Source organism: Lygodium microphyllum, chromosome 3 (assembly GCF_053477565.2).
Source record: "Lygodium microphyllum isolate KBCC chromosome 3, Lygodium_microphyllum_v1.1.10, whole genome shotgun sequence".
Taxonomy (NCBI): Eukaryota; Viridiplantae; Streptophyta; class Polypodiopsida; order Schizaeales; family Lygodiaceae; genus Lygodium; species Lygodium microphyllum.
The window spans coordinates 8272081-8294185 of NC_141137.1; the positions used below are offsets into that span (position 1 = coordinate 8272081).

Below are 22105 nucleotides of genomic sequence, written 5' to 3' on the forward strand. Positions count from 1 at the left end.
AATTTGATCCTTGTATTGATAGGTTGTTATCTTTTGAAGTTTCTTTTTTATGTCCTACCTCTATAGTTTCTACTTGGTCCTTGTGCAATGGGTTTATCTAGTTGTTGAGGGTAGACTTGGATTTGTTTGTCTTGATTGCAGTGGTCATGTTCAATTCAATCAACAACTTCAACCCTAGTTGTGCCTTGTGTTCAACCAAGCTTTCTCTCTTTTTCCAAGCAATGTGACTGATGTAATACAAGTCATTTAGTGGGGGCTTGTGCTCACTCAAGCTATTTTCTTTCCTTTCCAAAGAAGTGTGATTTAAGAAATCAATGCTATAATTCACTTTCACCCACACAATCAATGGTTGCAAACATGATCTTCTCACAACTTTTAAGATGATGTAATTTCCTGCCCTAAGCAAACCTTATCAAATATGCATAAAAACAAGAGGGATGATTTAAGAGTTAGTGGGTTGATTAGTTTTTCCAAATCGACACTCAACTTCTTGACAACTTGGAACGTCTTGTGGTACTACCTTGACATGCCCGAGAGTTATTGGTAAGATTGAGTTATGTTGCATTTCCTCAAGTGACTTTTTTGTGTTCCCCTAAGTTGAGAGGATGTTTTTTTCCTCGTGACCTACTTTTCCAAAGTAGAGTGAGCACTCAAGCTATGGCTCAGTTGATGAGTTGATCAACTAGCAAGTTGGTAAGCTGTCAAGCTACAAGGTGGACATGTAGCTCATACCTTAATGGATAGACAATTGGGGCTATGTGTTGAAAAATTTCAAGGCTTGACAAATTGATGAGTTGACAAGATGTCTTTGACTATCAAAATGAGTCCTTGCTATGAAGGTTGGTGGACACTTTCCTATTTTGGTGCTTAGACTAGTCTAGATGGATAGTTGCATTTGAGTATTGACACTTGGAACAAGTTTACGCACCAATTGGATGATGGATTAACACTTGTCGAATTGATAATTGACATGTCACAAGCCAATAGTAGACTATATTTCAAGTTTTTAATTGTTAAGTTGGCAACTAGAAGATTTCCTTTGTTGATGAGTTGATGTTGAGCTAGCCCAGTTGTTGACAAGGTTTTGATGAATTGGTAATGGACAAGTTTATTTCAAGTTGACAAGTTTAGGTCTCAAGTTGACAAAGTTGCATTTGAGTAAGTTAATCTATTACCGATCTATCTTGTTGGCAGGTTGACAGGTTGATGATTTGGCAATTGTATGTGTTGACCAATTTCCAAGATTCTCTTGATGAGCAGTTTCCTTTGAAGAGCTTAAGTTTGTGTAGTTCAATTTATGTGTTGGAAAGGTGATTAGTTTTGTATTAATGGATTGACAAGTTTGGGCATTACCGAGATGACAGGCTTCTTAGTAAGTTGACAAACTATGCCACAAAGTTGACAAATTTCCCCATGATGACTCAATCAATTAGGTTTGAGACTCAACAAGTCAAGTTTTAAGAATGATGGGAGAAGCCAAGCTATGTTGGGGAGATGGTGTCTAGATATTGATCAAGAATGAAGAGGTTATGTCCTTAATGCTCTTCTTCTCATTCCTAGCAATGATATTCTTCTTTGGCTCTTGCAACACATTGAAATTTGTGTTAACATTTAGGAGTTTCATAGAATTGTAGCCTGGCTCGAAATTGAGTAAGTCAACATTTGAATAATGTTCCTTTTATGGAAAGATGGTTTTAATTGGCTAGCCCAATTATGATTTATTAAAGTGTCCAAAGGCAATACCATTTATATTTGTGATTTCTTATAGGAGTTGATATTAGTGTGAAGCAATCTTTTGATAGCAAACGTTCAAGAAGAGGATGTGTTTTCCTCATGGTATTGCATGCATGCTTACCTTTTAAAATTTACCCTTATTTTGCTTATGATTTTTTGTGCTATGATTTTTCCATTCCCATACACCATTTGAAATAAGCTAGTGATGTTATTAAGGGAATGACTATAGTCAAATGGTGACAAATGTAGTTGGCTTGCTATTCTTTGGGAACAAATTATTGTGCCTAAAGTTGAAGGGGATACTAGACTTGAATCCCTTAGAGTAAAGGTAGTTAGATTAGATTTTGCTATGATGAAGAAAATCTATAAAGGTCAACCTTGGTCTATACTAGTATGTAATTGGTTAAGCAAAGCCAAACTTTTTCCTACACTTGGCCACTATTCATGTAATGAAAATATGAGCAATTAGGAAATGAGAATCTTAGGCAATGAACTACTATTCTTGGAAAGAGGTTATTTATCAACTAAATTGGCATTGTGTCCCTAATGGAAAAGGCGATTCCTCGACTACTTGCTTTCAAATGACTAGCATGTCCAAATATAGATGAATAATGGCCAATGAGAGAGAGAGAGAGAGAGAGAGAGAGAGAGAGAGAGAGAGAGTGTGTGTGTGTGTGTGCGTGACTCCCAAAAACTATGTAAAGTATGGCTAGGTAACCTATCATACTTTATAATGCTCTAACGAGAGAGAGAGAGAGAGAGTGTGTGTGTGTGTGTTTGGTAGACTTATAATAATGTATAATAATAGTGAACATCCACCACAGAGTGTGCAAGGGCCCTTTAAGTTCATAGTCCCTTTAAGTTTTCGAGAAACCAAACACAACACGTTGCTTTGAGGTAAACTATATGCATAGCATGGCATCCCCTCATAGAGTTGATGCTTTTGCAGCAATAAACTTGTATGGTTAAGTGTGAGAGCTGCCACTCCGGTCTTTCCAAAAGCACTGGCAGAGGCCTAAGCATGATTGAAGAATCCTAGCCTAGTGAGCATTTTTGATCTCTCGGCAAGAAAAGCTAAACCGGGTGGTGTCGAAGGGGCAGGCATGTCACTCCTAAGACAGGATGAAGAACCTGAATTCCAACCTGAACATGCCCACTGCTCACGTGAGCAGTCGTTGGCATGCCAGGTAGAAGTTGTCACTCCTAAGACAGGATGTTGCCAGACAGAGGATTGCTTCCGTCTCACAAGACAGGTAGAAGTTGTCACTCCTAAGACAGGATTTTGCCAGACAGAGGATTGCTTCCGTCTCACAAGACAGAGGATTGCAGATTTTGCCAGGTCGAGAGATCGAGATACGACGAGCCACAGGTCGGCTCATTTATCATTATTAAGCAGTTTTGCTTCTGCTACAAGCTGATCGCCTTGCTGTATGTCGATAAAATTAGATAGCCGGGTTACTATCCTTCCGCGAAATTGATGTTATAAGTTGTGTTCTCTCTGATTGTAACATAGCTCAGCTGTATAGGGCCTCCTACAAGTAGACACGTGCTATCCTCGCAAGGTTCATCCTTGTCCTTAAGTTCGATTGCTCAAAGGAAGGTGTCAAATGTGTGGTTCGGCAACCAGGATTCTTGTGGACACGACTTCTCTGTGCTAAGTGTCTCATCTTCCGCATAGTTCTAGTGTCCGGCCCGCCCAAGAAGTCTAGTAAGGAGTTACAAAGGTCAAGGGTAGGTGCAATGCCATGATCTTGTGACACACAGTTGAATTGAAGACATCCACTCTATACTTGGCCACCATGACTACAGGATGAGAGGACACCAACAAAGGAAGCCTTCTTGCTGCACATCTTCAAAATAGTGCAAGGCCAACCTGAAGTTGCTATATTGGGCACACAATGTGATCATTGAGCACCATAAGGTCATATCACGAGAAGGCAATGCATCAAAAACATCACAAGCGGTCCCAAGGCTACCACACTTAGCATATATATCAATAAGGCTGTTCACAATGCATGTGCTAGAAGCATAACCATTCTCCACTATTTGAATATGAAACAGCCTGCCTTACTGAAGATACACTACAGTAGAGCAAGCCTTCAAGGCTGAGAGGAATGTGGCCTGGTCAAGCAGTAAACCAACGTGTTCGTATAAGTTTTAAGAGGTTCAGTAGTAGGAGTTAGCCTGGTGATGTTCCTTAGCAATGCAGCATGGCACGATTAGAAATAAATCATGAAAAGATTATTTGTACACTTTACATAGGCTGGTTTTAGTTAAGTTGTTTGAGCATGGAGTGCCATACACTTTACATATAGAATCTAAATATAGTATTAGAAAATAAATTTTTGGATACATGGCAATCCCAACATTGAGAGTATAAGATTTCCCTTTGTTGTAGGGTAGTTCAATATTTTGGGGAAATTGATTAAGTGAGGAATATATGTAGTCTCCTAGATCGTTATATTTATATTATGAGAGGAATCTGTTACGTTCGTATTCTATATGTAAGACGGTGCATCCTGGGGCCGATCCTCGGGGTGTAGAACAACGGTAGGAGCCACAATATTCTACCCAACAATTTCTTGTTTATAGTCTCTTTCAGTTTTCAAGAAACCAATCACAACACGTTGCGCCGAGGTAAACTATATGTATAGGATGGCATCCCCTGATAGCATTGATGCCATAGAAAATAGGGAATGGCCGTTCTAGCTTGTAGGAATGGCCTAACACGTTTCAAATCCTCTAAGGAGGTGAAATGGCCAGGTAACGTTCCGTGCCATTCCTTGTTTGGAACAGCTGTTCGAGGCTTACTTACCAAAAATTGACATTTTTTCTATTTTTTCTTCTTGCTTGTGTCAAATTCCTACCACATGTTCATCCATTTCCATTGCCTAATGTGCACGCACTAATCTCTCTCTCTCTCTCTCTCTCTCTCTCTCTCTCTCTCTCTCTCTCGTTGAAGATTCAAAGTGTCAAGACAAGCCACAAGCCAATCATGAATCCATGCAAAGTTCAAATTTGATGCATTATCAACTCTTGCAAATCGCAATCAAATTTCAGCCCTATCCTCAATTCCAAGGTAATTGCCCATTTATACTGTCTAATTTCAAGGGTGGGGCATTTGAGGCAATTCAAGGCAATTTGGAGCTATGGGGATAATTGAGTCAATTTTGGGACATTTGGGTCAATTTGGAGCATCGAGGGGTATTGGGGCAATTAGAGGGACATTTAAGGCATTTGGGAAATTGTGGCTTTTTTAAGGTGTTGAGAGCAATATGGGGCATTTAAGGCAATTTGGGTGATTTGTAGCATTGGGGGACTATAGGGGGCAATTTAGGGCAGTTTGTGTCATGCAGGGCATATTTGGGCACTTAAGACGTGCCATTCCCCCCGTTCCTGTTCCTTGACCTTGGACGTTTCCCTTGTTCCAGGGTGTCCCATTCCCATTCCCCGTTCCAAGTAACTATGGTTGATACTTCTGCAATAATAGACTTGTATGGTTAAGTGTGAAAGCAGCCACTCCTGTCTTCTGCAGTAATAAACTCGTTCCCGAGATCATAAATGCTCACTAAAACTCGTGTGGACAGGACTTCTCTGTGCTAAGTGTGTCGTCTTTAATAGTGAGGGTTGGATACGTCCTTTGCAAGATATTATTTGCTAATCTTTGCTAGCATAGGATTGATGCGTACTGGCAATTCACAAAGCGTCTCTAAGTGCACTAATTGTGCTCTTTGAGCCCTTGATGGGAGACTCCCTCGGACAATCTCCACTTTACTGCCCAAAACATAGGAGTGACTGTTGTGCTCAGGCTTGTTGAGTCACAGTCTAAGGTGCCATGCTATGGACTGATAATGGTATCAATATTGGTTGTGGATGTTCATCACTGGCATTGGCAATACAATCATCTATATCCAATATATCCTTTATCCTAGAATGATCTTTTGCTGTAATAGTGCATCAACAGTTTTTTCTAAGATGGGGGAGAGGTCTTAGGAGACGAGAGAGTTTGAGCCACCATTCACGTGTTTTGAAATGGCTAAAAGGGGGTAAAAATAACAAGAAGTGTGGTTCTATTTTTATAAGTTTTTCTTCAGGTGAAGGCTACAAGTGTCCAGCTTGTGCATGTTGCTTTCTTCTACTAACTGCCATTGCTGTGACATCATTCCAGCCCGCCTCAACAGCCCATCGGTGACAGTGATTGCTGCTGCCAGGTCATGAACAAGCTGCATGCATTGCTATTGCTGCCCAAATTGCAGCTTCTTTAGCCTTTTCCAACTGCTCTAGCCTGTAATGCTGCTGTCACTGCCCTAAACACCGGACGTTGCTGCCCATCAACAGTGCTGCACATCATTGATTGCTCTGGACTGCTTCTACAGCCAATATGCAGCCTTTGCAACACCAAATGCAGACTGTTGCTGCCCTATGCGGTTGCTACAGTGAAAACGCGGATTGCCTCGCCATCGACATTCAAAACACATCTTTATCTTGTAGTCTGGTTGCTACTGTTAGAATTGTAAATCTCATGGGTATATGGGTCACACACGTGTGCGAAGAAAGGGTATCGAAAACACAGAAAACAGAAGAATGTAAGACAACATGGAGAACATAATCTGCAAGATGCTAAATGAGAATGAATGACTAAGATTGTAGATGATACAATCAAGAGGCGTTGAACCTCAATGTCTCTAAGATCAGTGTGAAGGTGCCTGAGAGTGGTGTCCAAGTGTCATACTTGTGACTCATCCCAAAATGCAGCAGTAGTAGTCCACAAGGCTCTAATGACGTTGATGATGATGGCAGTAGTATAGGCAGTCCAGCAGGCTGAGAACACAAATGTGGCTGAGTGGATGATGATGTCAGCAGTTTGAATGTGACCAGCAAGTTGAGTGACAGCAGGGAGCTTGTTAAGTGATCAAAACACAACAAGATGTGATGTTGCCAGCTGGTAGAGTCTTCCAAACAGCATAACACAAGTTCGTGGTCGATGATGACAAGGTGTATGGACCTGCTGCAAGCATGGTGGCCAATTGCACTCAATTATGGTGCGTAGAATCTCTACATCGGTTTGCCTTTCTCTCTCTTTAAGTAAAGAGAGAGGACTGGATACTTGGCTTGTTACTTGGGCAAGAGTGGCTTGCCTCTTTGGCATAGGTGCACCACTTGAATGTCCTTTTCTTAAAGGGATAGATGAGCCCCCTCCAATGGAAACACCTTTGCACCGCTTCAATGGCAAGTATTTCCAATGACATTCTTGATAAATATTGTTAGGAATACCAGGGCATAGTGTGGCCTCTCCTCCCAATTTGCATATGTGGATGAGGAGATAGGTGATGAATGAGGTTTGGATCTTTAGGCAATATTTGTATTACCACTAGCAAGTGTTGGATTTATCCTTGACTAGCTTGAAGTAGGCATAATGCAAGCGAAATGCCCCATGAAGAGGGGGGCCGTTGATAATTGAGGGTATGGAGAGAGAGAGAGAGGAAGAGCTTGAGAGCAGAGGGTGGAGGGTGGAGGTGGAGACACAAGAGGGTGGAGGATGGAGTGATTGAGGGAGTAGAAAGGGTAGAGAGGTTGAGGGAGTAGGATACAAGGAAGGGTAGAGCTGTTAAGGAAGTAGAGATAGCTGTTAAGGAAGTAGAGATAGCTTGAAGGAGTAGAGTGCTTGAGGGAGTAGAGAGAGTGGGAAGCTCAAGTGAGTAGAAAGTATGAATGAGATGGGGGAGGGGCAGGGAATTTTATAGAGAGGGTGAGTGTTTTAGGATTTAGAGTTTGGGTGGGGAGGAATGAAGAGAGAGAGAGAGAGAGAGAGAGAGTTACGAAAAAGAGAGATGGCTATATTGAGAGAGAGAGAGTGCAACCAGCCTTCCTTCTTGGAATGGGTGGTGATAACCTGATTTAAGAGTTAATTACAGCAATAAATAAATGCGCATAAAATGAAATACACACTTTACGATAACATTCTTAGATAGTAGACACCCTGTTGGCCCCAAAACTGGCACCCCTTGCAGTATTTCTTTAGCTTTCATTCAATTGGAAGGAGTACAACTTGAGATTCTTTAATCTCCTCTTGCTAACCAATTGCTCTTGCTGTCATAAATGACAAGCAAGCCTTTTGGGTCATTTGCCCCTTGATTCACCTAGGACTTCTTCTCCAATTTGACCCTTGGCTGGCCAAATGCTGCCCCAAATCAATTTGGGATGGGCTGGCTCTTGAAATCCCTTGATAATCTTCAATTATCAACTGTTGATTTCAGTCCCTTGAGCCTTCAATCTCTGGTACGGATCCCAAGGTGACTGCTAAACCCTAATTTCTATTATAGATTAGGGTTTACTGCATTACAGATCAGCCCACCAAAAATGGCTGTAATCTTCTCCAAATGGTTGAGAATTGCTGAGAATGACTGAGCATAGGCTGAAGGAGATGAGAGAATGCTGTAGAGAGAGAAAATTCTGAGATTTGTCGCGAAGAACTGATCAAAATCAGCTGCTGCCTTGCTGCACCAGCCCCAAACGGATGCACCACCAACAATAGGAGCATCAGAGACTGTGATCTTCAGGAGAAAGTGCATCAGCAGCAATTGCCAGCTTCCAAGGTCAAGAATATGCAATCTCCATCACCAAAATGGTCTCTAATGACTGGGAAATGGCCCCAAAAGCTGGTAGCAACAATCCAACACCTCTTCCCAACAGCTGCAAAATGAAAAAACGAGATTTCCCTCTCCCTTCAGCCCTATTTAGCCTTTCCCCCACTTGTATGGGAAAGTTTTGCCAAGTGGCAGCTTTCTTAATCCATTTTCAGCAATTTCCGGCCATTTAATTCTGAAAATTAATTAAATGGCCGGAAATTGCTGAAAATGGATTAAGAAAGCTGCCACTTGGCAATTCTGAAAATTAATTCAGCCCTTAATCCATGCCCAGAAAATTGACCTTGCCCATCCAAAAATTAATTGGCTAGGCCCAAAATGGTCCCATGCATTAATTGATCCTTGGACAAGCATTAATCCATTAATTAATGCCTAGTCCCTAGTGTCACCACTGACACTTAATGGCCAATTAATGGTCCTAGGGGCAAACTGACACCGGAATTCACCTAGAATCTAACAAGTGTAACTTGTTACAACTTTTGCCTTTAACACCCATCTTTTTCATAGGGTCCTTCGACCTTCAACTGTGAAAAAGTAACTTGCACCCCACATGGGCATCTTTTAATTGCACATTTGATTAATCCTTTAATCAAATGTCAATTAAAGATAAGCAAAGCATCAAATTTTCACGTCCTCGTGTGTGAGAGAGAGAGAGAGAGTGTGTGTGTGTGTTTGTGTGTGTGTGAGAGAGAGAGAGACTATAGTAGAGAGCTGTTGGAGGAATGAGGGAGCCATTGATTTAAAAAATGGGCAAAAGAAGGGAAAAAGAAGTGTAAGAAATGGTCTAGTTTGAGCTTGGGCAGGTGTAGTTGACTAGCTCAATGGACTCTTGGGAGCTGATTTGACTAGCTGGGCCGGGATCGTATGGGTCAGGTGGGATAGGACGGATCGGATGGGTCAATCTGTCTGTTGGATAGGACAACCCTATGTGCAGCCTTCTATCAATGCTTTCAAATAAGTATTCCTTCTATTCTTTTGCATTTTAACTTTATTTTGTGTTCCTGTCTATTGTGCACTTTCATAACTTCCCTTCCTGAGGTTGAGTTACAAGCCTTACCTTGGGGCTATTATGGTGGTTATTCTTTTCACATGTTATTCTCATACAAGTACATTGCTCAAGTGACACTTGTAGCATGCATGTTCATAGAATTTGCATTACCCCTTGCATTGCATTATGTTTGTATCCCCCTTGCATTGTGTGCAAGCATATGTCCCCTTTACTTCTTCAGAGTGGTCGACTCAGAGCTGCATGCATAGTAGTTCACTATTTGCAGCACTGGCAGCATTACCTTGTCATTCATGTAGCATTAGCTCTTCATTACTTCATTTTTGACATCCTTGAGGGTGATCATATGCTATAATTGTACTTTAAGGAACTTGAAGGTTGTAGAAATCAAAAGAAAAAAGACTCATCAAAATTGGGTGTTCAGAAGAAGGTATACATTGCCTTTGTGATCCTCATAGGGCATTGGGCACTCTTGTGTGACACTCTTGTTTTGTTGCATGTGGTCTCTTTGGGGTAGGAGTGTGTTAGATGCGAGGGATAAAACTCAATGGTTTTAACGCCCATAGATGAAATCCACATGCTTAGAGACCAATGTGTGCAATAAGAAATACAATGGTGATACCTTACGTTTTTGGAAGCTGGTCTAAATACTAGAAACACACATTACATCCCTTGTTCGACACAAGACACATTGTATCCCTTGTTCATGTAAATTGCATACATGTTGATGTTGATGCTGTGATATGAGGAATACTTACTTTTCTCAGTTACATAACTTGGCCATGCACATAGGTTTACATGCTCCACTGCTTGCAAATAATCAAGTCAAGATACTGCAATTGATATCTGAATTGTATTTGTTTTTTTCATTTGAGCTAACTTGTGACTAGTTACATGATTGTTGGTTACATCTGGTCATTTGTTGCTTCATTATGCTTATTATATGTTGATGTATATATGCGCACAGGCAAGGCATATATATTATATATATCATAAATCGCAATGGACCTGATCTGATAAGCCTATTTTGATTATGGCTATGAAGCTGTTTCTGATGACAAACATGAGTCAAATCTTAGGAAAGCATCAAGTATGAGCCATAGTCAAGCTTTTGTGCGCACATGTTCAGGTGAACTGCTGTTCTTATTCAACTCGAGGAAGTATGTTTTTAGATACTGATATGCATCCAAATTTCATGATATTAGGTTAGAGTTGTGGAAGCTGTTTTCTGAGTTTATGTGAAATATTCAAGTGTATATGGATGTATGATTTGTTAGAGAAAAATGTGTTTTTAAAATCTGTGTGTGCATGTGGCGATGGCTTACAATTTTTTGATTCATGCTGAAAAATGAAGAATAGGATGTCTGACTGTGTTGAGGCAAATGCCTATTGGGTAACACATAAACTGCACTAAAAATGTTTGTAGCACGAAATAGTTGTCATAATTTAAGTTAGAATCTAGATACTGAAGAGAGAGAAAAATAATTTGGGCAATGATTACATGAAATGCAAATGCACTTGCTGCTATCTTTGACCTTCGCAATGTATGCTTTAAGTGTGTGTAGAATGGTTATGAGGTTGTAAACATATTTTGGCATAATTTTGTGGTACAATAGGAAATGTTGAATTCATGCATATGTGGCTGATGCATCATTCTGTGGCTCAGTTTCAGTAAGATTAATGTGGCATAGCTTTCCTTATTTGAATTATGTGACCTCAGTATACATGTTCATCATAAGTCACCAAGATATTCGCCAATCTGAAGTAGAGATTGGGTTTGCACGTTGACCTCCAAAAGTCATAGTTTAAAAAAGCAGTGGTCAATCCCTTGTTGATACCAAGCTCGGGGTGCATGCTTTAGGCCATAGAGGACCTTCCACAAAGTGATAAGTATGACCATCTTACCTTGGAACTTTGTAACCTAGTGGCTGTTCAACATAAAGCTACTCCTAATGAACACCATTTAGGAAGTTTGACTTGACATCCATTTAGTAAACATGCCATTGATGATTGGAAGCCAATGCTAAGATGATCCAAATATTAGTCAGCTTTCAATGCAAAGGTCTATATGAAATCTAAGCTTGGCTTTTGGGAAGATGTTTTGGCAACAAACATGGCTTTCAAATTCTAAGGCTCACTTTTGGGAAAATCCCTTGGCAACATGATGTCAAACACAACAGTCTTAGGGCAGTAGTGGACACCAAACAGAGGAGCACAATGTGGACTGCAAAATGTAGCAGCCCTATGATGTCAAAAAGTGTGCCAAAGCTGAAATGCAGCAGTAGGATCAGGAAATTAGCAGTGTGGCAGGGCAGCCTGCAAAACACAGCTGTGTAGACACATCAAGGAGTTGGAAGTGATGCCACCAAGGCATAGCCACATGGAACAGGGAATGAGAATGACAAACATGGTTGGAATGGGGAGGCCCCATTCTGGGAATGGGATCTCCTCTTGTTTGGACAATTGTGGAGGTCTTATATTCACATTGCCTCCAAGAGGAGCAGCAGCCTTGGTGTGCATAGGGCCACTAATCTTGTCTTGGTCAGTGCAAACTTGTGTATGCTTTGCAAGAGGTGCGAGTGCAAAGGCTGATCCCTTACTTAGTGGGAGATGGAGCAGGAGAGGTATATAGGAGGTAAGTCAGAGAGACTAAGGAGGCAGCAAAAGGACAACACTAGTGATGTACGAGACGACTCTCTTGAGATCCTGAGAATATTGTCATGGACATCTTGGAGTAGACCTACAGCTCTTCAACATTTGGTATTATTTGTGATAGTTTATTGAGTACTTAGTACTGTAGTCAATTTGAGTTATGAGTCTTGGACACATGTAGGAGTTGGAAGTGATGACACCAAGGCATAGCCGCATGGAACGTGGAATGGCGATGACAAACATGGTTGGAATGGGGGGACCCCACTTTGAGAATGGGATATCCTCTTGTTTGCAGTAATTGTGGAGCTCTTATAGTCACATTGCCTCCAAGAGGAGCAGTAGCCTTGGTGTGCACAAGGCCACTATCTATCTTCATCAGTGCAAACTTGCGTATGCATTGCAAGGGGTGCGATTGCAAAGGCTGATCCCTTTACTTAGTGGGAGATGGAGCAAGAGAGGCATACAAGAGGGTAGGTCTGAGAGATTGAGGAGGCAGCAAAAGTAAGGCACCAATGACGTGTGAGATGAGTATTTTGAAGTCTTGAGGATGTTGTCATGGACATCTTGGAGTAGATCTACAGCTCTTGAGCACTTGGTATTAGTCTTGATAGTTTATCAAGTGCTTAGTATTGTAGTCAATTTGAGTTGTGAATTTTGACTTTATTTTTGTATGTACCGTTCGCTTTGCCACTTGGGCCTTGGCTCTTTCATGATATGCAATCTAGCTAGTCTTCAAACATTTATCAATTATGGCTGTTGAGCCTTCAGACACTAGACTTCTTTGGTTCTGTGTGCTTATTTGCAGCATTCGATTGGTCCTTATATATTGTGTAGTGTTCATTCAATATGATGGCTAACTCCTCCCACCACAAAGGATTGTCCTTACTAAACCTATCCAACTATGCAAACCCTGTAGGCTGCAAGTTGGTCTCTTAGTAATTGCCTCATATCAACATCAGGAATTATGTGCTCCAGGGACCTCTTTCCATTGCAGAACAACTTGCCATTCTTTTGTCCACAACCCTAAAACTTAGTGTCCAACATGTATGTAGATGAATGCAAAGGAGATGCATGGGCATTCCATCATGCCACTGCTCTAGTAATCATTGGCTCAACCCTTGAAAGCTTCCAATATCCTTGAGAAGATTATTCAAGTAGCGAGCATGCAAAACCAAACTATAATGTAGCCATATTGGCCCTCAAGTATAGCGTCATTAGTTCTATTTGTTGGCTCACCATCTACTAGGAATGCCATCACATTCTCTAAGCCACCCATCTCAATGGTGTCTTTGAACTCATGGGCAAGTATATCAGCACTCTTGCCTGTGCTTGACATGGGATGAAACAAAATACATCTTATCGAGCATAGGCTAATAGCCCATGAATGGATCTCCTGTGGCTGTCACTCCATCCATTTGTGATTAATGCCACACCATGGCATGCCCAAAGCATCTTTGTGATCTCCTCCACAGCCTGCTCAAGCTTGTGTCTCCCTCTCTTCAATAGAGTAGTATGCAAGGTTTGTGATGATGGTGGTTGTATGTGGTGTCATATTTGGCAACCTTCTTTAGCAATGTCTTGAAAAACCTAATCGTACACATCATCACACATTTAGTGTGTACACTAAGTTTTGAAACTAAAAGGTAAATATTGTATGGAAAGATGAAGATCATCATTAAACTCTGATCCATTAATAGATGAATTATTATTTTTAAAATTTCACCTTGCAATATGAAAGCCAATGTGATGTGCATAGAAGTAGTAAGCGACAACAGCATTGGTCTCCTCTTGCGGATCCAACAAAGCCTCAAGGGTACCTTGTCATTACATGTGAGTAGTACTAGAAGTAGATGACGGGGCATCCATCTCCAATATGCTCTGGACATCATCCTTAATATACAAGTCAGTGTCTTTTACAAACTCTGAATCAAGCAACTTTGTCTCTGTCCATACGAGCAGCCTGAGGCCCCTCAACTCATTGGCTCCACAGTTGGCACTTATTGCTTGATGAAAGAATCTTATTGGTTGACAGCAATTTGCAGCATGAGATGTTTGGTTGGTTGGAACTTGGTGAGAGGAAGGTAATACTATTCTTGTATGCACATATTGACACGGACTTTGGTTGACATCACTTTGCTTCATGAGCACAAGTTGGTTATACAAGATGATTGTAAGTCTTGTATGGGTAATATAAGAGAACATGTGCAAATTGCAAAGAGAGCTTTTGCATTTGCAAGAAGACAGCAACAAGTTCCATTTGAACAAAAACATTTGCATTTCTGTGAGATAAACGTATAAACACACCAAACTGTTGCAAGGAAAACAGAAAATGAAAACATTTCAAGATACCTTTTTAGTATTTTTGGGAAATGTGCACAATAATCTAAGGCACCAATATATCCATAGGATCTGTGTATCAAGTGGCAAATGGACTTACAACAAAGCACAGTTGCAGGATGTATTTGTGCTACACTTTTCCAGACTATTCTCCACTCCAGAAACACTTAATCATGTTAACGCAGGAAGGAACATGCCAGATTTAACGCAGCCTATTCAAGTGTATAGATGAGATAGGAAACCCACTTAACAATACATGAGTAGAATAAAGGCAAGTCAGCTTTGGGGTAAATCAACAGCTCCTAGTTGGATGGTCTCAAGAGTCGAATTATTTAATATATTTTGGCATGGATTAAAGGATACTTTGTTATCTTTGATAAATGAAGCATAGAGTAAATAACTGCATCTCTCCAAAGATGCATGGTGCCTTAAGTTCTTTGATGGCCCTGAGCATGCATTGGCCAGAAAACCTACTCTTGTTACATGATTCTTTAAAGCAAAATCAACCTGGGAGAATTCTGTTAGCACGTGTATTGGGAGTGCAATTGGCATTGATACTTTTGGTCAATGGTTTCTGGAGCATTCTGAAAGTTCTTCTTGATAGACAGTGAGGAACATTTGAAGGACAAGACTCACTCAAGATTGACAAGTAGTTTTGGTTGATACCACTTGGAGTGGTAGACAAGATGCACATGGCAACTCTGTCAGACTGGAAAACATTCACTGGAGCAGTTTGTTTCAACCATCTCTGGCTGAAACTGAAACTCTTGAGCTTATCACTCGGTAAAGCAATGGCACTGTGACAATTAATGCTGTGATTGACATTAATAGACACGTCCTTACTTTCCACAAACATGTAGAAACTTTGCACTTAGGATGCGTCATATGCCTATTTGGAGGAAGGTCAGGAAACTACTAATGCGTGTGCCTTTACTTGATCTGCACATCACAGGATTGGACCTAATCCACATATGATAACGTTTAGCCAAAAGGGCAGGTGTATGAGTGTCTTGTAACTGAAGGCAAACATAAAGTAATTGCTGCAATAATTTCTTTGAAAAAGCATAAAAGATCAATATGACATTTCCAAAGACCAAGTTGTTTCTAGTTTCCTGTATGGTCCATAATGCCAAAGTGAAGCAAGCGCTCCTTTATACATTTCTTATTTTAAGAACAGACCAGTGATTCAAGAAACAAAAAGTCCATGGACGTGCCTGTATGCATGTGTATGTGTGTGTATTTGTTCGGCAATGTCTGATTGCAGTGGCTTCTAACATTTCTGTATTTGGATGTTTGTGCAGCCATTCCGAAATCCAAGCTTGTAGAAGCTAAGCAGGCCATAAAATGTTACAAGCAGATGCAGCAATCAAGCACTCCTTTCAATAGTCATTCCTTTGTAACTATTCTTAAAGCATGCACAACTGCAAATCTCTCAACAGTGGGCAAGCTAATTCATGCTCATGTTTTTGAAGCTGGTCTAGATTTACATGCTTTCGTGGGGAACACTTTGATTAACTTCTATGCCAAATGTGGAAGTATTGATGATGCTCGTAGTGTGTTTGACAGATTAGTCGAACGCGACTTAGTGTCATGGGGTGTGATAATTGGTGGATATGCAGATCATGGTCGGGAACAAGAGGCTTTTCAACTCTTTTATAACATGCTGCAGGTGAGTATTGAGCCTGACCAAGTCATATTTATCTGCATCCTCAAAGCGTGTTCAGGTGTTGCAGCACTAAATCAAGGGAGAGTTATTCATTTTTACATAATCGATAAGGTTTCAGATACACAAGTGTCCCTTTTGAATACACTCATTGACATGTATGCAAAATGTGGGTGCCTGGAGGATGCCCATGGGCTGTTTGAAAAATTCATTAACCGGGACCTCGTGACGTGGAATTCAATAATCTCAGGATGTATTCTTCTCGGACAAGGTCAGACTGCACTTGATTATTACAGGAGATTGCTGCATGAAGGGGGAACTCCCAATGCCATTTCATTTGTAAGTATTCTCAAAGCTTGCTCAAATATTACAGCTTTGTATGAGGCTAAACTGATTCATGGGGACATTGTGGAGTCTGGGTTGGACACTGATGTGTGTGTTACCAACACTCTAATTGACTTCTATGCAAAATGTCACAATCTTGAAGATGCAGCATCTCTGTTTCATAAGCTACGGAAGCGTGATATTGTAGCTTGGAATGCCTTTATTGCTGGCCATGCTCAACAGGAGAATGGCCATAAAGTTGTGGTACTACTTCAAAAAATGCTAGAAGAAAATGTGGAACCAAACAGGATCACATTTATAAATACTTTGAAAGCTCTCTGCACTGTTAAGTCACTTTTCCAGGGCAGGTTAGTACATGCTTTTATCATACAAAAGAATTTAGAGGATGGCATGTCTGTGGCAAACACCCTTATTGATATGTATAGCAAATGTGGAAGTTTTGAGGATGGATCATGTTTGTTCCATAGAGTGTCAAATCGAGATATAGTGACATGGAATGTAATGCTTGCAGGGTGTGCAGAGCATGGTCTTGGCCAGAGGGCTGTTGAACTTTTGCAGGAGATGCAACATGGAGGAGTTGAACCTGATGAAATCACGTACAACTGCCTTTTGACAGCCAACACAGAATCCTTGCTACAAGGTCAGATAATTCATGGTCACATAGTTGAACGTGGGTTTGAATCTAGTGTAATGATTTGCAACAGCCTTATTGACATGTATGCCACATCAAAAAGCCTAGAGGAAGCAGGCAGGGTATTTAGCTGCATATCAAGAAAAGATGTGGTGACTTGGAATGTCATGATGGAAGGATATGCTATGCATGGATGTGGTGAGGAGACTTTCAACTTGTATCAACAAATGCTACATGTTGGTTTACTGCCAGATCAGGCCACATTCCTTTCAGCCTTGAAGGCTTGCTCTGCTGTAGCGTTTCTTCAGCGAGGCAAACTGCTTCATATTCAAATAGTGGAGAATGGTTATGCTTCTAACACACGCATTGCGAACAGTCTTATTGATATGTATGCTAAGTGTGGTAGCCTTGGGGCCGCTTGTGATGTTTTTGATGCATTGCCTTCTCGTGATATGATCTTATGGTGCTCAATGATCACGCTGTGTGCTCAATGTAGCAACTTCAGGTTGGCCTTGCAGTATTTTGAAGATATGCAGCAAGAAGGTTTGAATCCTGACAGTGCTTCCTTTGTTGGTGTCCTCTCATCCTGCAGTCATAGTGGCCAAGTACAGAGTGGGTGTCTTCAGTTCAACTCTGTGTCACAAGATCATGGCATTGCACCTACCCTTGACCTTTGCAACTCCTTAGTAGACCTTCTTGGCCGGGCTGGACACTTGAAATATGCAGAAGATTTGCTGCAGATTATGCCTTTCAAATACAATCTGGTAGGTTGGGTTTCACTTCTTGGCAACTGTAGGATACATGGCAATGTAGAGATAGCAAGTCGGTGCTTTGATCAGATCCTTGTCATGGATGGCGAAAAGGCTGCTGGCTATGTGCTGATGTCACATGTCTATGCTTATGCTGGCATGATAAGCAATGCAGATAAAGTAGAGGAGCTGAGAAAATGCACCCGCTCTTGGAAAATTCCCGGAAAGGCGCTTACAGAAATCGACAAAAATGTACATGAGTTTGTGGTGGGAGATAGTAGTAGCTATCAAACAATTGCTATTAATGCTAAGATGAAGAGACTAATTCTGGAGATTAAGAACCAAGCATATTTGCCTTGTTTAGAAGGAGTATTATTGTCTACACTTGAATTTAATGATTTCATGAACCTCTCGGCTCCTCTCAATAGTAGTATCTCTTCTTTGAAATTGTCATTGTGTGGAGGATTGAAAGACTGACTAGCTTTGCCAGGAGGTTTTGAGGAAGATGCTAGAGCATCTATGGCCTCAGGAAAATCTGGTTAAAGAAGCAACATCAGGTCTGGCTGCCTGATATTGGAAGCCAGGACAGTAGCATGTTACCTCTTCAGTCACATCCATCTTAGAGTGAGCTCTTTGAAAGAGCAGCATTGGATGTTTCTCGTTGGAACATAAGTGGCTTGCAGTAGCTTTTACACCATTCTTCTGGCATGTGGGAGCTGTGATGCTAGTCCTATAGAACAGGGGAAAAATTAACCTGCAGAAATAATTGGATGGTAAACAGAATCAGATGTGAACTGGCTGATGCACAAACTGCAGCGTCGTAGTGTTGGGCTATTGTTAGGAGTGCTTGGGCATGAGTTTTAGACAGTCACATCAGAAGTGATGAACACAAATGACACTGTGTAAGCATGGGTCCTCACTTGCCCAAATGTCTATTTACAATGTAAAAATGATTGGATAGATACAACAGGGAAGGGATGCCAATGATGAGGACAAAGGAGACAAGCTGAAACCTTAACGTACAATTGGGGAAGGCAACACCCTGTTGCCTCAAACCATGGATGTCGATGCTGAAGGAGTAGCCGAAGTGGGCTAAGCTGCCAACTTAGAATCTGATGCAAAAGATGTGGAAGAAGATTTCATCACCTCCACTAGAACAGATGTGCCAAAGAAGCAATCACCATGGTAGCATGAATGGGTACCTAAAGCTTGGCCCCAAGAGGCCAAGCCTCCATCCTGATCAAAGAAGCAGGGCTAGACTAGGAATGAAAAAGCAACCCTGGCCCGGATTCAGTCAGTCAGTCAAAGTAATGACAGCAGCATTTTATAGGAGCCAAGCAGCATGGGCTTCACTTCTTGATAGTGCCTTGTCAAACAGTTAAACTGCTTTTACTCCAAGCAGCAATCTTCTTACAAAGTGTCCTTCTAAAATGTTCAAACACATGCCTCTTGATATTTCAAGGCCATGCAGCCATGGACTTATGCTTACTCAGAAAAGTGACATGTTTGGACCATTTGTTGAGGGGCAAGTGTTAGCAGATATGCCAGCTCATGTACGAGTCTGTGCATGCAAAGGCTGGGCACATTATTTAGGATATTTTAGGCATTTTCATGGTCTTCATTTTGGTCATATTTCGCATTTATTGCTGGTCGACCTGATCATATTGAGGACATATTTTTGTCCTATATATTCAGGCTCCTCCTCACTCAGTCACTCATCTGCCATCACACGTGTGGAGACTCCGTGGAGAGAGGAGCCGGTGCTGGTGCCCACGCAGCCAGTGACTCAGTGTTGTATGCGATTGTCTTGTGTTGGATCTATGGATTCCATTTCCTGAGCATACATCTGAGTTCTCATCTGTATTGTGTTCTCTAATGTTCTTTTTTTCCTTTTCTCTTTTGTCTTGTGTTTCAGTAATTTATTACAGCATATGTTTATGCTTCCATTGCTACCACTTTTGACAGCAAGATCTTGGAAACTACCTAAGTCCATTAAGTGTGTACAATAATGTTGAGAAGAAAGAATGATACATGCCTGCTCAACTCTGGTTGACTGCTCTGGAGAATCAAACCATTGGCAACCATTGGCAGGAGCTCTAATGACACATCTTCGACACATGAACAACTCAAAGGAGGGAAGAGAACCCAAGATGGGAAGATCCTTCTACTTATGCTATATTAGTAAATTAGGATGTATACAAGGGCAATCAATTAGTTGGTATGCAATATTGCACACACCGGATGTACTCTCTATCTGCAGAATACTGCTGCTCTGCTATGTGGAGAACAGGTCTCCAATCAGAGCGAGGAACAACACTTTCCGAGACTGCACTGTTAAAATGATGCCGCGATCAATAAATCCGCAGTTGTCATCCTGCGAATGCGAAAGGGGTTGGTGAAGAGGAGTTAAGCCCCTTGTGTAGGCCAGGTGCTTCCAACTTCTTGGGAACCAGCCTGCCCAGCATGCCTACCGTATCATGGCTGGCTGCCTGGCATATCATCATGTCAGCTCTTGCCCTCTTGCCCCCTACCTGCCTATCTGCACGCTGGCCCGATATGTCACAGCAGTTGCACTAATGGGTTCTGAGAAGATGGGGGGGTTTTTGCAAGGCACTAATTTGGGTCTTTTTTTTGCACTTGCTATCATAGCGCTGGACGAGCACATAAGAGGAGAATATATATTAAGATCCTTTGTGAATGTAGCAAGGAGCCACCTACAAAAGAAACCATTTAGTAACATCCATAACAAAAGCATGATGTATCTCAATGCAAAGTATAAACCAGTCTAAGAGTGTATAATGCACCTATAAAAAGTTAGTGCTCTTTTTGCACCCCCTCGAATCTCTATACCATCTACATAAGTGTGCTCAAATAATGTGCCTTGGAGGTTTGTCTTGAAGAGGAAGCTATGAGAGGCAAGAAACCTGTATGGGCTAATCCTCTCGCTAGCCTCTCTAACATATGAAGAGACGCACATCCCTCGATAAAACAAAGCCAATAGTAAGGTCTATGACCTAGCAATACACAATCATCTTGTTAGCTACTTAAACTTTTATTTTAAAAAGTTATAAGTTTGTCTTCAACACACTTACCTCCTCTCGAGTATAAGGGTGTCTATATTCACCCTCACACACACGAGTCCATGTGCGATGAAGACTCAATCCAATGGCACGAGCTCCTCTAAGTACTTTTTCAAAGTGTCGTGCAAGTCCCAAAGTCACCAAGAATCCCTCATCTACCAAGAATCTATGGGCTAGGTCCATGACACCTTTGACAAGTGCACTAGAAAATGTATTTCATTCAGGAATCCTTTCAAATGTAAAGATGTATAAGACCATGCAATATCACACGAGTTTATAAACTAAACTAATGTAAGAACATATACCTTTGCCTCAAGGCCAACAACAAGCAAAGATGTAGAAAAATCTGCAAACAATAACTTAGCAATCTCATATGATGGGCACCATCACGCTGGTAAGAGTTGATGGTATTTTCCTCCATGAAGGATTGAATGCTAAAATTGAAAACATAATAACAAAGCGTAAACAACCATTACAATAGATGTGTATATAGAGGATGGTGAAAAATATACCCATCCAATGCAAAATCGTCGATCAATGTCACGTCTACCAACATAGCATCTATGATACTTTGGTATTGAAATCCTATCATCAAAATAAAGTTTACTTACAAATATTGATGTTGGCTAAATGCTAAGCATATAATGTAAAGCTAGAAATCTACATACCAGTCTTGCGTATAGCGGGACGTCTACAAGACTCTTGTATAGGTTCTGATGATTGAGTCATGAATGATATAGCCCGAGAAGGTGTAGTATGTTGCAAAGATCCCTCAAAGTGACCCTTACTTTTTGCCTTTTCTTTCCAAATGCTATGCATGTCAAAACCATCTTTTTTGCCTAAAGTTGTAATGAAAAATAGGAAAGAGAGAAAATTATTTAGTGTTTAATGTTTAAAATTTATATTATCTTTTAAAAAAAGAAAAAAAGAAACTTTTAACATGACTTAAATAATCTAAAAAATGATACTTGATTCACTTTCTATTTCTTCATCCAATGAAACAACTTTCTCTTTGTGTTTAGACCTTCGCTTCGCTGTACCAACCTCATTTAATTCACTTATATTACCTAGGCAATGTAAAGCCAACAAAATAATACTTTAATAAATTGACTCATCAAATGAAAACCCTAAACTCTATCATTCATGTAAATTGGCTTATCCTTGCCATGCTCCAACGCATCATCTATCGTGGGGATATCCTTTCGTTTTTCTATGGACTTTTTCTTCACTATAGTATCAACAGTTGCGTCACTAATGGTAC

At 40.9% G+C, this 22105-nt stretch overlaps 1 protein-coding gene across 8 annotated transcripts; it reads left to right on the forward strand.

Moving 5' to 3' along the window:
- Positions 1–2591: 2591 nt before the first annotated feature.
- Positions 2592–20650, forward strand: LOC148038038 (pentatricopeptide repeat-containing protein At3g53360, mitochondrial-like). 8 transcript variants are annotated; one of them, XM_087668169.1, is made up of 4 exons: positions 2592–3103; positions 10355–10516; positions 15678–16045; positions 16154–20650. In XM_087668169.1, exons 2-4 carry the CDS (start codon positions 10480–10482, stop codon positions 18239–18241), a joined length of 2493 nt encoding a protein of 830 aa, XP_087524295.1. In that variant the 5' UTR covers positions 2592–3103; positions 10355–10479; the 3' UTR covers positions 18242–20650. The 8 variants fall into 8 exon arrangements, with proteins under 8 accessions (XP_087524295.1, XP_087524305.1, XP_087524289.1 ...); XM_087668179.1 differs by having other exon boundaries at positions 16223–20649; XM_087668195.1 differs by lacking the exon at positions 2592–3103 and having other exon boundaries at positions 10472–10516; positions 15678–15772; positions 15943–16045; positions 16154–20649.
- Positions 20651–22105: the final 1455 nt, after the last annotated feature.